This window comes from Camelus bactrianus, chromosome 5, assembly GCF_048773025.1.
Source record: "Camelus bactrianus isolate YW-2024 breed Bactrian camel chromosome 5, ASM4877302v1, whole genome shotgun sequence".
NCBI lineage: Eukaryota > Metazoa > Chordata > Mammalia > Artiodactyla > Camelidae > Camelus > Camelus bactrianus.
The window spans coordinates 90,618,629-90,631,638 of record NC_133543.1 but is presented as its reverse complement, the minus strand read 5'-3'; the positions used below and the strand labels follow the sequence as shown (position 1 = coordinate 90,631,638).

The 13,010-nt window shown below is 41.4% G+C and overlaps 1 protein-coding gene across 2 annotated transcripts in view; it reads left to right on the top strand.

The window, feature by feature from the left end:
• The window catches only part of EPHA4 (EPH receptor A4), a 138,792-nt gene extending 127,467 nt beyond the window's left edge, over positions 1-11,325 (top strand). Inside the window, exons 16-18 of one of the 2 annotated variants that reach the window (XM_074364382.1) lie at positions 3,112-3,267; positions 3,624-4,557; positions 8,798-11,325. In XM_074364382.1, the coding sequence (XP_074220483.1) occupies positions 3,112-3,267; positions 3,624-3,738 (271 nt within the window). In that variant the 3' untranslated portion in view covers positions 3,739-4,557; positions 8,798-11,325. Of the gene's footprint in view, positions 1-3,111; positions 3,297-3,623; positions 4,558-8,797 lie in introns of both variants that reach the window. The other variant, XM_074364383.1, reaches the window with a different exon arrangement.
• The last annotated feature ends 1,685 nt before the right edge of the window (positions 11,326-13,010 follow it).

The window sequence follows — 13,010 nt, the reverse complement described above, 5'->3', positions numbered from 1 at the left end:
CCAAAAACTAAGGATTAGAAGATGGTTCTTTGGGCACTGCACCTTTAAGTTGACCTAATAAAGTGTCAATTACAGCAAGAAATTCATTAGGTTTCGGTTTTTAAAGTTTCTCTTTTGTGAGACTTTCAAGAGTAGAAGGAAACAGGATCAAGATAAAAACTGATCAAGTTATGAAGCATGCAGATGACCATTTGAGAAGGGTTTTAAAAACTACAATGATTAAACCACCTGTTAATAAAGAAAGAAAGGAAGTAGTTACCTCATTGGAAAGAGCAAAAAGAAGCATTTCCGTCCAGAAAGAAGATAAAGATACTGCAAAGATAAGAACTTTTCTGCCTAGAAACTGGATTTTTCAGGTATAGGATCCAGGAGTCCTAATACCAGTCCCATCAGAAAGTGAGGTTATGAGTTAAGTTGCTTAAAAAGACAGGCATAATAAGATTTTAGGGGGGTCACGCCTGAGCGAGGCGAGGCATCTACTTATCTCCAGATCTGTGCGTCTCCAAGTCTTGTCTTTCATTGTGACCCTAAGGTAAAACTTAGAGGACATTTCCCCCATGATGTACAAGCCCTCCAGTCTTGGCCAACACTCGGGTGCTCTCTTTCATTCTTTCTCCTGGAAACTTAGCCTACAGACCATGGAGAAGAAGGAGTACATTTATCATCAGAAGATATGAAAAAAAGAATTGGGAGCAAACAGCAGAGATACCCTCTTATTCGCTTTTAGACTTTTTAGATCCCTTGCCATGGACCGTCGGACAAAGAGCTTAATGATCATACTTTTCTGAAATAATACTGGGCTGAATTCACATCTTACTTCTGCCACTCAGTAGCTATGTGACCTTAAAAACAAAATCTCCTAACATTTCTGGGCTGTTTTTGGTTCTCTTCTCCGAGAGGGTGAAAACAGATGATGCAAAGCCATTTTCCAAGTGCAGCTGGTTTCTTCCATTCCAAGCTAAACCTCCTCCAGCTTTAAGATCTCCAGCTCCAGGTCCCATGTGTTTTGTCTGAGGGTCCTAAGTCCAGGTCTTTGGTCCTTGGTTCTTCCTGGCATAAACTCTTTAGCCGCTGATACTGCATAAGGTGTGCTTTGCACCAAAGTGCAGAACAAATTGAGTTATTGGTTACACTTTTCTCACTTGCACCCTTGTCTCATGGAAGGCACTTAAACAGCTTTGATGTTTATTATTGCTTGCAGATAATGGGATGTAGTATAACATGGTATGTGATTGAGCACAAAATTAGGCGAATGTCACGGTGTTCCACAAAGAGCACAGAGACTTCCAGAACAAGCTTGGGAATGCCCCTTGGAGTTAATTGATATTGAGTAAGGATATTTTCATTCTCAGGTCATTTTGACCTTGACAGAGACCTAGAGCCTACAGGTTGCTATTTTAATGCTCTTGGCTTAAAGTTAGAATTAAATGCAAACTGTTGGTCTTTGTCTAATAGAAAACATTACTGGTAAAATTTGACACTCATGTCTACAATTCCATGTGGTCATATTTGTTATTGGCTAAAAATTGGGGAAAGCATGAAATCTTGGTTATTCTTTCCATAAAAATCTGCGCTTTTTCTCAGAAAATTGAGTTTAATTGAAATAATGGACATAAGAGTCACCAAGACAAGCTGTTATTCGGTCACAAAACTGATTGCTAAAACAAGTCTCTGTTAACATATTTATGTAAAAAAGAAGTAATGCCAATCAAAATAACGTAGGTAAAAATGAAAATGTAAAGTAGATTGGATTAATTCTGCTATGTAGAAAGTTAAGTCATTAGATTGATTAAAATGGGGATATACTTTTTTTTTTTTTTTTGGTGGGGGGAGGTAATTAGATTTACTGATTTACTCTTAGAGGAGGTGCTGGGGATTGAACCCAGGATCTCATGCATGCTCAGCACACACTACCACTTGAGCTATACCCTCCCCCTAGATTGACTCAATTTTGTTTTTATAAGGAAAGGATTTTTTCGGTTGAAAATTCAGGAGTGATGATATAAGTTTGATTTAAATGTTTGTATTCAAGCAACAGAGCCTCATGGCGAAAATCAGGTCAAAATGTTAAGATCAACTATATCCTGTGATTTCTGAGGAAAGGGAGTTCAAGAAAATATAACGTAACAGGTAGCAGTGTTGCTACACAGATAGTTATAATAAGGTGGTATAGAACACCCTGTTAAGGTGCACCCTATGATTATTCAGTAGTTTGATGATGAAGATGACTACAATTCTCTTAATAAATACTTCCCATAAATAAATTATTTACTGTGCATGAATATGGTGAGGAATGCCAGTACCTGCCTGGAACTCAAGTCGTGCTTGACAACCATCTAATGTAAAACACCTGGCCTGAGAAATGCATGAACTAATAAATAAGTTAATAAGAAGTGCTTAGAATTTGTTGAAAAGATCCTTTAGGAGCCCCGGCCAGGGAAGACGAGAAGCGCATTCCGCCATCCAAACAGTGATCAAAGTGGCCGTTCTTCCTGCCGGTCTTGGCACACGTGCTGGTCAGGCCTGGGTTGATTAAAGAGAGGATTAACTCCCTGCTGTCCCAAGTTTGTCTGAATGCACCGAGCCTGCCTGCAGACCTGGCTGGAAACATGCCGGACTTGAACTCTTGCTGTTTTCCCTGCTTCCATCAAGCCTGGCGGGTCGCAGGCTCCCAGTCTTCCTTCCTCATCCTTCACTAGGGTTGCCATAGTTGCTGAACTCAAATCTGTAACATTCAGTGCTGGCAGGGACTGGACCCTTCCCGCGAAGCCTTGAATGGGTTTCAGCCACAAGGGCTCCCCCAGTCTTTACCCCAGGATAGGATGTTCAAAATCCTGCTCTGATCTTTAATGCACTAAGAGGTCCACATTAAAACCCATGTGGGAAATGACGTTAAGAACAAATAGGGTGACTGAGACATGCTTTTGCAAAAGCTTTGTGAAATTAGGGGTGAAAAAAAAATCACATGATAACATGTGACGTTGGTTATTCCATCTCAAGCCTGCCCTTGGTACATCCTTTCCCCTCGCCTGTTTTAGACAATCTGACTTCTGAGTCAGGCCGCCTCACTGATCATTCCTGTCTGTCTCCTCTTCCTCATTCCATTCCCAGACCTAACACTGCCTTGTTGGATCCAAGCTCCCCTGAATTCTCCGCCGTGGTATCGGTGGGCGACTGGCTGCAGGCCATTAAAATGGACCGGTATAAGGATAACTTCACTGCTGCTGGCTATACCACTCTCGAGGCAGTTGTGCACATGAACCAGGAGTAAGTACTCAGCGATGTAACACGAAAGGGTAAATCTAGATTTAATAGTATTTCCCTTTTTTTTTTTTTTTTTTTTTTTGCTTTGAGCTGCATAATCATCCTACTCATTAAAAAAAAAAAAAAAAAGAAAACTGGAATGCCTTTCATTTTGATTGACTGAGTGTAATTTTTCCCAGCCTCTATAAAGCACCTACATTGTTGCATTCAGTTGCTTAATTAAACATTTTAAACACACCTGCCTTGTTGTGCTGTGTTAATTGTGGCTGATTCAAATGTGTGTCTGCATGAAGCCCGGAAAAGAGATCCTCAGCCCTCATGATGTTTTCCTCTCCCTCCTTTTCTCCCTCTGCTTACAGTGACCTGGCCAGAATTGGCATCACGGCTGTCACACACCAGAATAAGATTTTGAGCAGCGTCCAGGCGATGAGAACCCAAATGCAGCAGATACACGGCAGAATGGTTCCTGTCTGAGCCAGTATTGAATAAACTCGAAACTCTTGAAATTAGTTTACCTCATCCATGCACTTTAATTGAAGAACTGCACTTTTTTTACTTCGTCTTCGCCCTCTGAAATTAAAGGAAAAAAAAATTTATCTGCAGCGTTGCTTGGTGTACAGGTTGCTGAAACTGCGCGGGGCTTACAGAAACGACAACCGTCGTTTGAATTAGACCTGGAACAAATTGTTTCTTGGACGTACTTCCGGCCATCACCAGTTTGTAAGATACATGTACCTATAGATATAGAACATCACCTCCGAGTTTGGATGCCGTATTTGCTGCCAGACACTGAGCTTCCCTGAGACATTTTTGATCCTCTCTCCACTTGGAATTACAACCATAGTGTTTTGTTCGTGGCATAAACTACAGTCATCCTTCTTTCACTGGAATGCAGATCGTGCCCAGGAACATTTTTGAAGGACTCAGTTGTAGCTTTTAAGGCTTGTTTCGTACTGTGGATAAAACCTAGGTGAATGCCACGTGACCCATCAGTGTTGCCCCTCGGTGCTCGGGCCAGCTGGTGGGTGGCAATGACATGCGGGGCTGGAGAGAAAAGGAAAGTGGATTTAAAAGTAATAATAATTAATAGTAATAATAAATACCCAAGCACCATACCCCCTACCTGGACAAACGAGGTCTGTTTCTTTAAGGGCCCGAGGCTGTGCCGTCTAAGTCTTATCTGGGAACTCTACAAACTCATCATAACTACCTTATGGATAGTGGACTGTGACAATCTTCTGTAGAGAGCTTTCATACTTCCCTCCTTGGAAGAAGCAAACCCAAACCTACAAGGTAAGGCGAAAGAACCAGCCACGAATCTGTCTCCAATGAAATTTTTTTTTAAACTTTATCTTATTTGAAACACTGAGCAGTAAACATCTTTCATGCCTATCAGGGAGTTCGGGGTTCATTCAGGATGTCAGTCCTCTTGGCGTTGGGAGAGGAGACCCACACCACTATGGCTTCTCTGCTCTTCTTCCAGGAAATCATGAAACAGGAACTGCATGAGGTCAGGGTGGGGAGGATGGCATCTCGGACCTCCAGTGGCTGTGCTTTCTTACACGCAAAGTTCCTCTTGCTATTTGGTGCCCTTCATTCATAGAGCATCTTCTGGGTACCAGGTAGTAACCTCTAACCGTGTTGGGTCATGCACATGCCCCAGTCTTTGGAGACTTTGCTGCAGCTCTGAAGTACTGGAGGGTCTTTTCCATTAGTCTCATTTTCTGTCCTGTTCCAGTTGCCTCTGTACCAAACTGGGTCAGCCAACAAGGATTTACCTAGATGTCAGTGGTGAGACTTGGAAGTCACCTTTGATGAACTTATTATGAGAAAGTGAACTACTGAAAAACAGGTTGTGTGGGGGAAGGTATAGCTCAGTGGTAGAGTGCATGCTTAGCATTCATGAGGGCGTGGGTTCAACCCCCCCAGTACCTCCATCAGAAATGAATGAATGAATAAATAGATAAAACACTGAATTACCTCCCCTGCTCAAAAAAATTAAAATAAAATAAAAAACAGGTTTTTCATCCATCAAGCCCAGTAGCCTTAGATACTTCTATTTTAATCCCAGAACTGTCTTCTTTAAAACATGTGAATTGAATGACTTTGTTCATTCCTAGAACTAGCAAATAGCCTAACTTTTTTGACTGGACAAATTGTAACTTTTTTAACACTTGCATTTTTATCACTTTTAAACAAGACCTTGGCTGATTTTAATGACCTTCCCCCACCCCCGCTTGGTTTTATCCTGAAAGCTATTTCTTACGGAGCAAAGAATGTTAAATTTGATGCTGTCAAATCATGACAGTTTAGTAAAAACCTTTTTGCAACATTAGTTGTAAAAGCTTCTCTGTTCAGAAGGAATGTGGAATTTGTTTTTTTTTTTTAAACTACTCCAACAATTTTTGTTTTATCACCACTTTTGCTAAAGTCTAGGAGTTCTGGATAGTCAGGTTAAAAGTTGACCAACGTAGGAGGTTTTTGTTTGCTTTTTAAACAAACTTGTGTAAATTTTTTCTTTCTCTAAAGCTATGGGGGATTTTGTTTTCAATCCCCACAGTCCAATTCAAACAAGGTTGCATTACAGTGTTATCTTGTGGGTAAAAGTAATATTACCCTGCATATATCAAATAATTAAAAGTTTTGCTTTCTCAGAATCATCAACTTAGGACTTGAGGCATTTCTCTAATTGAACATAGTCAAAGAGGAACATTTCTAAAAAAAGAGTGTGTCAATTCGAAGATACCCTAACAGGTTAATGCTGTGTACTATGCTGACAAGGATTTGGTACATCTCAGCAGGAACCTTTATAAAATAATCAGGTGGGGACTGAAAGAAAGGGGAAATACGAAACTCGTTCAAAGGTTGCCTTCTGAATCTTAATTTTAACCCATTGGATGACTTAGAGTATAGACCAGTAGAAGGACCCCAAAAAGGCTTTCTAAGCTTCTAAAATAACATCCAGTAGCAGTAAAAGCGGAACCCCGCTGCTTTCAGGAAGTTACGTACATAGAAGAGAAAGGTGCAGACCATGGGAGTGTTGCATTGTTTCCCCGGGCGTCCAGGCAGCTGCGGATTCTAAAGCCAAAGCCAACCGGGATGTCGACACTAGGAGGTTCACTCTGCGTTCCTTTATAACTCAGTTCCTCCACCTGTAAATTAAAGATAATGACTTTTTAATCATAACACCTTTCCTAACACATGGCTTGTTGTTCAGTGTAAATGAAATACTCCGATGTAGAACATACTGAACTTCACAGAAGAAAGGTGGACTCTTCCTCCAAGCTTTCCCAAGTGTTATTTATCCATCTTCCATTTGTGAACCTGAATGTTTTATGGCTGCAGGCGAGAGTGGGGTGAAATGAAGTTCTGTGGTGGGGAAGCAGACAGAGGAGGTTTGTCCACTTTCAGTGGATATATGAGGGTTTGGGGGGTAAATGTGTTTCTGTTCAAAAGGCGGTAGACCTATCAAATCACCCCGTCTCATCTAGCCTTGAAGTTCATGAAAGTGTTGTTTCATAATCGGAAAGAGTAAAATGTACAAGACCCGCGTTGCAATGAAAAGACCTGGACGGTGAAGACACTTTGATGTCTTCATGACAGACTCCAGGGAACAATGCTTTGTTTATTTAGTCACCATCACCAGGAAAGTCACATCTTTCACTCCTGATCCCACAGAGACCACGTGCTTTGTCTGGTTTCTGTTCAAGCAGTCCCTGCGATAAAGGGGTTGCTTGAATTAAAAGAAGAAAAGGTTTATTCTTCTCTCTCTTCTGGCATCAACTCGCTCTAAGCCTCCACATTCCCACCCTTCTCACTTCCAGTACCCCGTCCTTTCCACGTACACGCTGAGTCTCTAAATAGCCCACTTGATAAAACAAATATATTTATATCCAGGCATTTGGTGAAGAAGGAAGGGGATTGGCAGATGGAAAGGGGGCCAGTGTGTTTTTGAGGCTACTCTTTCTCCTCTAAGGATGGAATTTCTAGTAGCAAAGGAAAGTCACCTTCAAAAAGCGTGCATGTCCATGTGGAGTTTAGTTGTACTCCATCAGAGTCTTTAAGGTCATATCCGTGTTATCCTTGTCCTTCATATGAATCTGTGTCTGCCTGATGGAATCCCTGCACATTCAGGTTTCAAAATCCTATGTTTGATAAACTTCTATTTCTAGAGAAGAAACAGTTGGAAAAATAGCTCCTATCCTTTTTTTTTTTTTTCATAATTGTCAAAAATGAATGGTGTTGACAAGTGACTTCTTGAAGGCCTTGGTAGTTACATCTTTACCCACATTTATAATTTTAAGTTGCTTATGAGAAGAATTGCATAAGTTCTGTCTGAATATTTTATTTTTTAAGAAAAATTTTATTACTCTCCAAATAGACTAAATTTTTTTCTACAAGTGTAAATGGTGGTCATTTACCTCCAAGAAACTAAATTTTATATACCTCTCTCACACAAACACACATGAATAGAAAACAAGCAAATAAATAATTGATTGGATAAAATAAGGAAACTCACCTACAAGGATGCGTTTTAGTCTTAATCTTTGCTCTACACTTGAGGCCACCACCTGCTCGACACAGCCTCTATGGTGGGAGATACAGTCCAAGAAGCAATCTTGATGAGAAGTTATCAAAAGGAAAGAAGAGGAATTGGGTCTTTTGGGTAGAGCTGATGATTTGGTGAATGAGAGGACAGAGGGAAGCCACAATGGTTCCACTGCATCGGGCCAGCCTTGTTCGACTCTAGGCTGAAGGGGTGGCTCTGGCTGATTAATTCTCGATGGGCTTCGGTCCCCAAGACTTCCTCACTGGCACGCCAGACCTCTCCCTGTGCCAATGGCCCCAGGTTCCCTCTCTCTACCTGTTACCTGCTGATTGTATGGGTCCTTTACTAATTAGATACTCTCATTCATTAGAAGTTACTTCTTTTTACCAAAAACATCCAGTGCTTTTTATTTCGTAGTCGGCACTTTTTCTGTTGTATTGTTGAGTATTGATGGATTGTGATGTTTCCGGATTTGTTCGCCAAATATACAATTTCCCCTGTTGGAAAGACTGGATGCTAGTATCCGGGGCTTTGAGAGTAGTGAAGTCTGCATCCTTTCATCAGCTCTATGCGCTTCTTGCACAAATGAACCAGAACCAGTCTGAATTTTCATTTTAGAGTTGGCTGATGTAGGGCATAAGGCACGGCTGTGTGGGGTCTAATCCCAGCTCTGGTACTTGAGAATGTCCGACCACGAGCAGGTGTTTAGCCTCTCTGTGCTTCAAGGTCACCATCCACACGATAGGGCTATGAATAGTCCCTTATCATTGAAATAATTAAGAGTTGTTATAATGAAGCTGTTAATAAACACTATCTTCTGTTATTTATGGTTATCACTTTTCAGCAGAGGAAAGTAAGAATTTATGATCTTCCGCCGTGAACTCCTCGCTAAGCCATGCCGCCTTCTAGGTGCTGCTATCGGTTGACAACTGGCTGGCCAGATGGGTGGCTGTTTTGTCTCAAGTCTTGTTCCTTTCTCTGCAGGGAGTAGATTCTGCTGTCTTGGCCTCACAGCCCTTCCCGTTGATTCCAAAGCCCACAGAAGAAAACAGAACGCGCCCTCCTCGCTTCCTCCTCCACGTGTTTCTTCTGCTTCTACTCTGCCAGGTCTGGAGCAAAGACACCGATGAAACAACACCCATCCCTGCGAAGAATGAACGTCTGACTTGCAAATGCCCTTGCCCAGTGGAAGAAACAGCAAACATCCAAGCTTCAGCGTCTGTTCTCCGGTTGCACTGAGGAATGTCCTGTCTCGCAGCACCAGCTCTGCAGAGCCCTTCTTCCCAAACTCCTTTGGTTTTATTTATATGTATTTCCACATCTCCTTCCTGTACGTCATGGCTGCATTGGTGTGGCAGCAAGTGACTGAAGGCTACAGGTCTTACTACGGACACCAGGTCGGGTGCCACTCGGCAAAACAAAGCCAGTTCCCATGAACTGCCTATGATATGCATTGCTGAAGTAACGTTTTTACCCAGGGTGTGCCATCGCAGTGATATAAATATATTTTTTTTCCTGACTAACTATGAGCTGACTATCTCTTTTGATGTGTGTACATAGGCGTGGGTGTGCGTGTACGCGCGTGTACGTGTGCGTGAGTGTGTAACCTCATGCTTAGAACTGCCTGTGAATGTTGTGGAATGCGACACCTGGAAAGTTCTGGTTTGCCGCCAGTTCTGAGATGAAGAGCTACGTGAGAGAGTGGGCCTGGAGACCGTGCCCTGTCCCCTTAGAAAGACAACCCGGACATGTTCAATGTCCTGTATCTCTAAACGTATTTTGCAGCATCCACACTAACCTTAAGTCATTCTACAGCTTTGGACAGAGGCATTTCCACCTTAGCGGTGGAGGTGGAGTGATCGTAAAAATCCATTCAGGTGACAACCCATCATCAAAATCACGAATTCTGATGGAACTCCTCACCTGAATCACCAATTCCCTGGTGGAGGGAGAAAAGGGGATGGAATTTGTCTGGGAACCCCAAATGGAATACAAGTAGCCTTTGTTTTCCTGCATAAATGGACTCGTTGAATGCGAACATATATATGCAATTCATATACTTTTGGAGATGAACGCAGACATGTGTGTCAGCTTTGAGATGATGTGTCCTGGATTAATACTTTGTCTCCCAATGTCACAGAAAAATACATGCCAGGGACTCTTGAGGTTAGCATAGTTGGGATCAAACGGTCTCAAGCAATTTCAGGTCCCCAGTTGACATGGAAAGTTCTAGAGTTACGAATATGCAGCTAACTTCTATGGCCCTCAAAAGTGCATCAGCCTTCTGGAGCCTGAGGTCCGGTGAAGAGTCAGTTTTGATACGATACGTATACCAAACTCCAGCCAACATACTGCCATTTTTCATAATCTGAGTGGCTGCCTTGCTTACGCTAAGCTGTGGTTACAGAAACTGTGGCCGTTTCTATAAGCTATAACATCAAATCAGGGAAAAAAAATGGGGGAAAAAAAAAAGATTCCAAACCCTATGTTGTTGAATAAGTAGAGAAAATCATCAATAAATATTTATTACATTCTGACAGGGTTGTGTGGCATTGTATTCTCGTAAGTATGCCAGAGTGACAAAGTTAATTCACCCCTTTTGGGGGACTTTAATATATTTTTAAAGGGATGTGCCTATGCATTGATGCCTGAAAAATATGTATAAAGAAATGAGCTTGAATCTCTGAGCAGGTTATCTTTACCCAGAGCTCAGGGCAGGAGACCACCTTCAGGGGCTGGATCTCGCTCGCCCCAGGAATGAAAGCTGCCCTAGTGGGCTCAGATGTGAAATCGTGCTCAGATGGGAAGTCATTAGGCAGCATTAAGCTGTTCCCCTGCACCAAATCAAGTAGCTTCACCATGTGTCCGCTGGCCCCAAATTATTTTTAACAATCTTAAGAATGAAATGTTCTGGTGTGTTTTAAAAAGTTATTTTAAAGAAAAGTTGTGCTCGCTACACTGCTGGTGTGTGTGTTTTTGAGACCTCTTGTATTCAATCTGTGAAGGGTATGTGTATTAATCCATACACGCTTATAGCCTCAATATTTGTCTGAAGACACTTAAATTCTGACCAGTAAAGGAAAGTTCTAGAAGCAATATTTTCACTTCTTTAACATTCTCCAAACAACATCAAGCATTGATACACACTGAAGAGTGCATTTATTTTTTGTATCACTCCAAGTATGTTGGAATATGCAAGGACTGTGGTTAAATTTAGAATGTATAAGGCATATTATAATTTAGTTCATGCTGAAAAAGAAATTAACAGAACATTGCTTGGTTCATACCTGTTCCAAAATTTGAGCGATCTCTTGAGTTAGACATAGAGATTTTCTATTTTGGTTTAATTTGTCAAGGTATTTTTCTTCCCCTCATGAACTTTAGGTACACATAACTTATGTCATTTATTTATGGTCTTTTATACCTAGTTTGTAAAATTGTAAAATAGCAAACTAAATGCAAAGAGTTTGCATTTGAAAATAATAAAGTAGTTGCCGTATACAAACCTGGAATCTAGTTGTCTCTTTTCAACAATTCTTTGCCATATGCATGGTGTTTCTAAATTAATTAATTGCTGGTTGTCACTCGGTTAAAACGCAGAATATTAAATTATAATTCAACGAAGTTGTTTAGAGGATAAAAAGGCTTGACTTCTAAACGGTCCTCACCCTTGAGAGCAACACATTAGCAATCTGACTTGGATTCCATGAGATCTTGTATCCCATTGTAACTAAGACTGAACTTTGGTTGGAATTCAGGCTCCACCTCTTACTGACCATACAATTTAGGGCAAGTTACTTAACTCTCATGTGCCAATTTCTTTGTAGAAAGGCGATTACAATACTAAGAGCTTTTATGAAACTAAATATATTAAAACATTAGCAGTGTCTAGCATCCAGCCAGAACTCAACAAATGGTAGCTATTCTGAGGAGACTCTTGGTGATAGAAGCTGTCTTCTCCATCGTTCCCAGTTCTACGCCCTGTCTAACATCTTTGCTGCTGATCCAAGTGACCAGCTATGTGTCCTTAGCACGGGCTTTGCATCCAGGGTCCATGGATCCTTCAGGATGCACCACTGGAGCTCCGAGGGGTCCAAAATTTCCCTAAAACACAGAGCAGATGTTAATGATTATGTGTGTTTTGACATTTCACACATGTCATCAAATCTTAAACTGGGGTGGGATATGCAAATATTAAAGACCACAGTTTTAAGGACGAATGCTCTCCTCATGATATTATTTCTTTCAGTAAACTATCATTTCTTTCAATAAACTACCATGGACTAAGCCCCTGTTAATTGAAAATCAGGCTCAAGTCTTATTATAATAAATTAACTAAAGCCCTTCAGAGAGCGCATGCCTTTTAGTGTTACCAGTGACATTTTAAAATGTGGGCCTGGAAATGAAAAGAATCTGGGTTGTGTCTGGTTCTTTTGTGTTTACCTCTTACTTAAAGACCTCTCAAGAATCAGCTTTCTTGATATGTAGAGTCATTGACAATGTATTTGTGATTGGAAAGAAACTAGACAATATTTTCTCTCCCACTTGTTCAGCAAGACAGAAAGCAACCGTACTGCTCAGGGTTCTCCAGAGAAATAAAGAACTAATAGAAGATACACCTCTATCTCTCTATGGAGTGATAAAGACATAGGTGCACAGAGACTTTTTATGAGGAATTGGTTCACAAGATTATGGAGGATAAAAAGTCCCATGGTCTGCAAGCAGGAGACTCAGGACCACCAGTGGTGTAATTCAGTCCCAAGTCCAAAGACCTCTGAGAACTAGGCGAGCCAATGGTGTAAATCCCGGAGAAAAAGTGTCTCCGCTGTAAGGCAGGGAAAAAGACAGGGATCCCTCCATCCATGTCCTAGCATACTGGATGGTGCTCAGCCACACTGTGGAGGGCAGTCTACTGAGTCCACGGATTCAGATGCTCATCTCATCTTAAAACACCCTCACAGACACACCCAGAAATCTGGGTTCACCTGGGCCCCGCGCAGCTAGTCAGATTGACACATAAAAATAACCATCACATCATTGGTATCTCCCCTTACGTTTTCTAGAATGAGCTGGTGGCGTGGTGTCAAAATTGTCAGATGTAATCTTAATAATTCTGAGACTGATTTCAGGGTACTGCCATATGGGATTTTACATGATTGGGGGAAATGCATGCAAGTTTCTGTAATAAATGACCCCC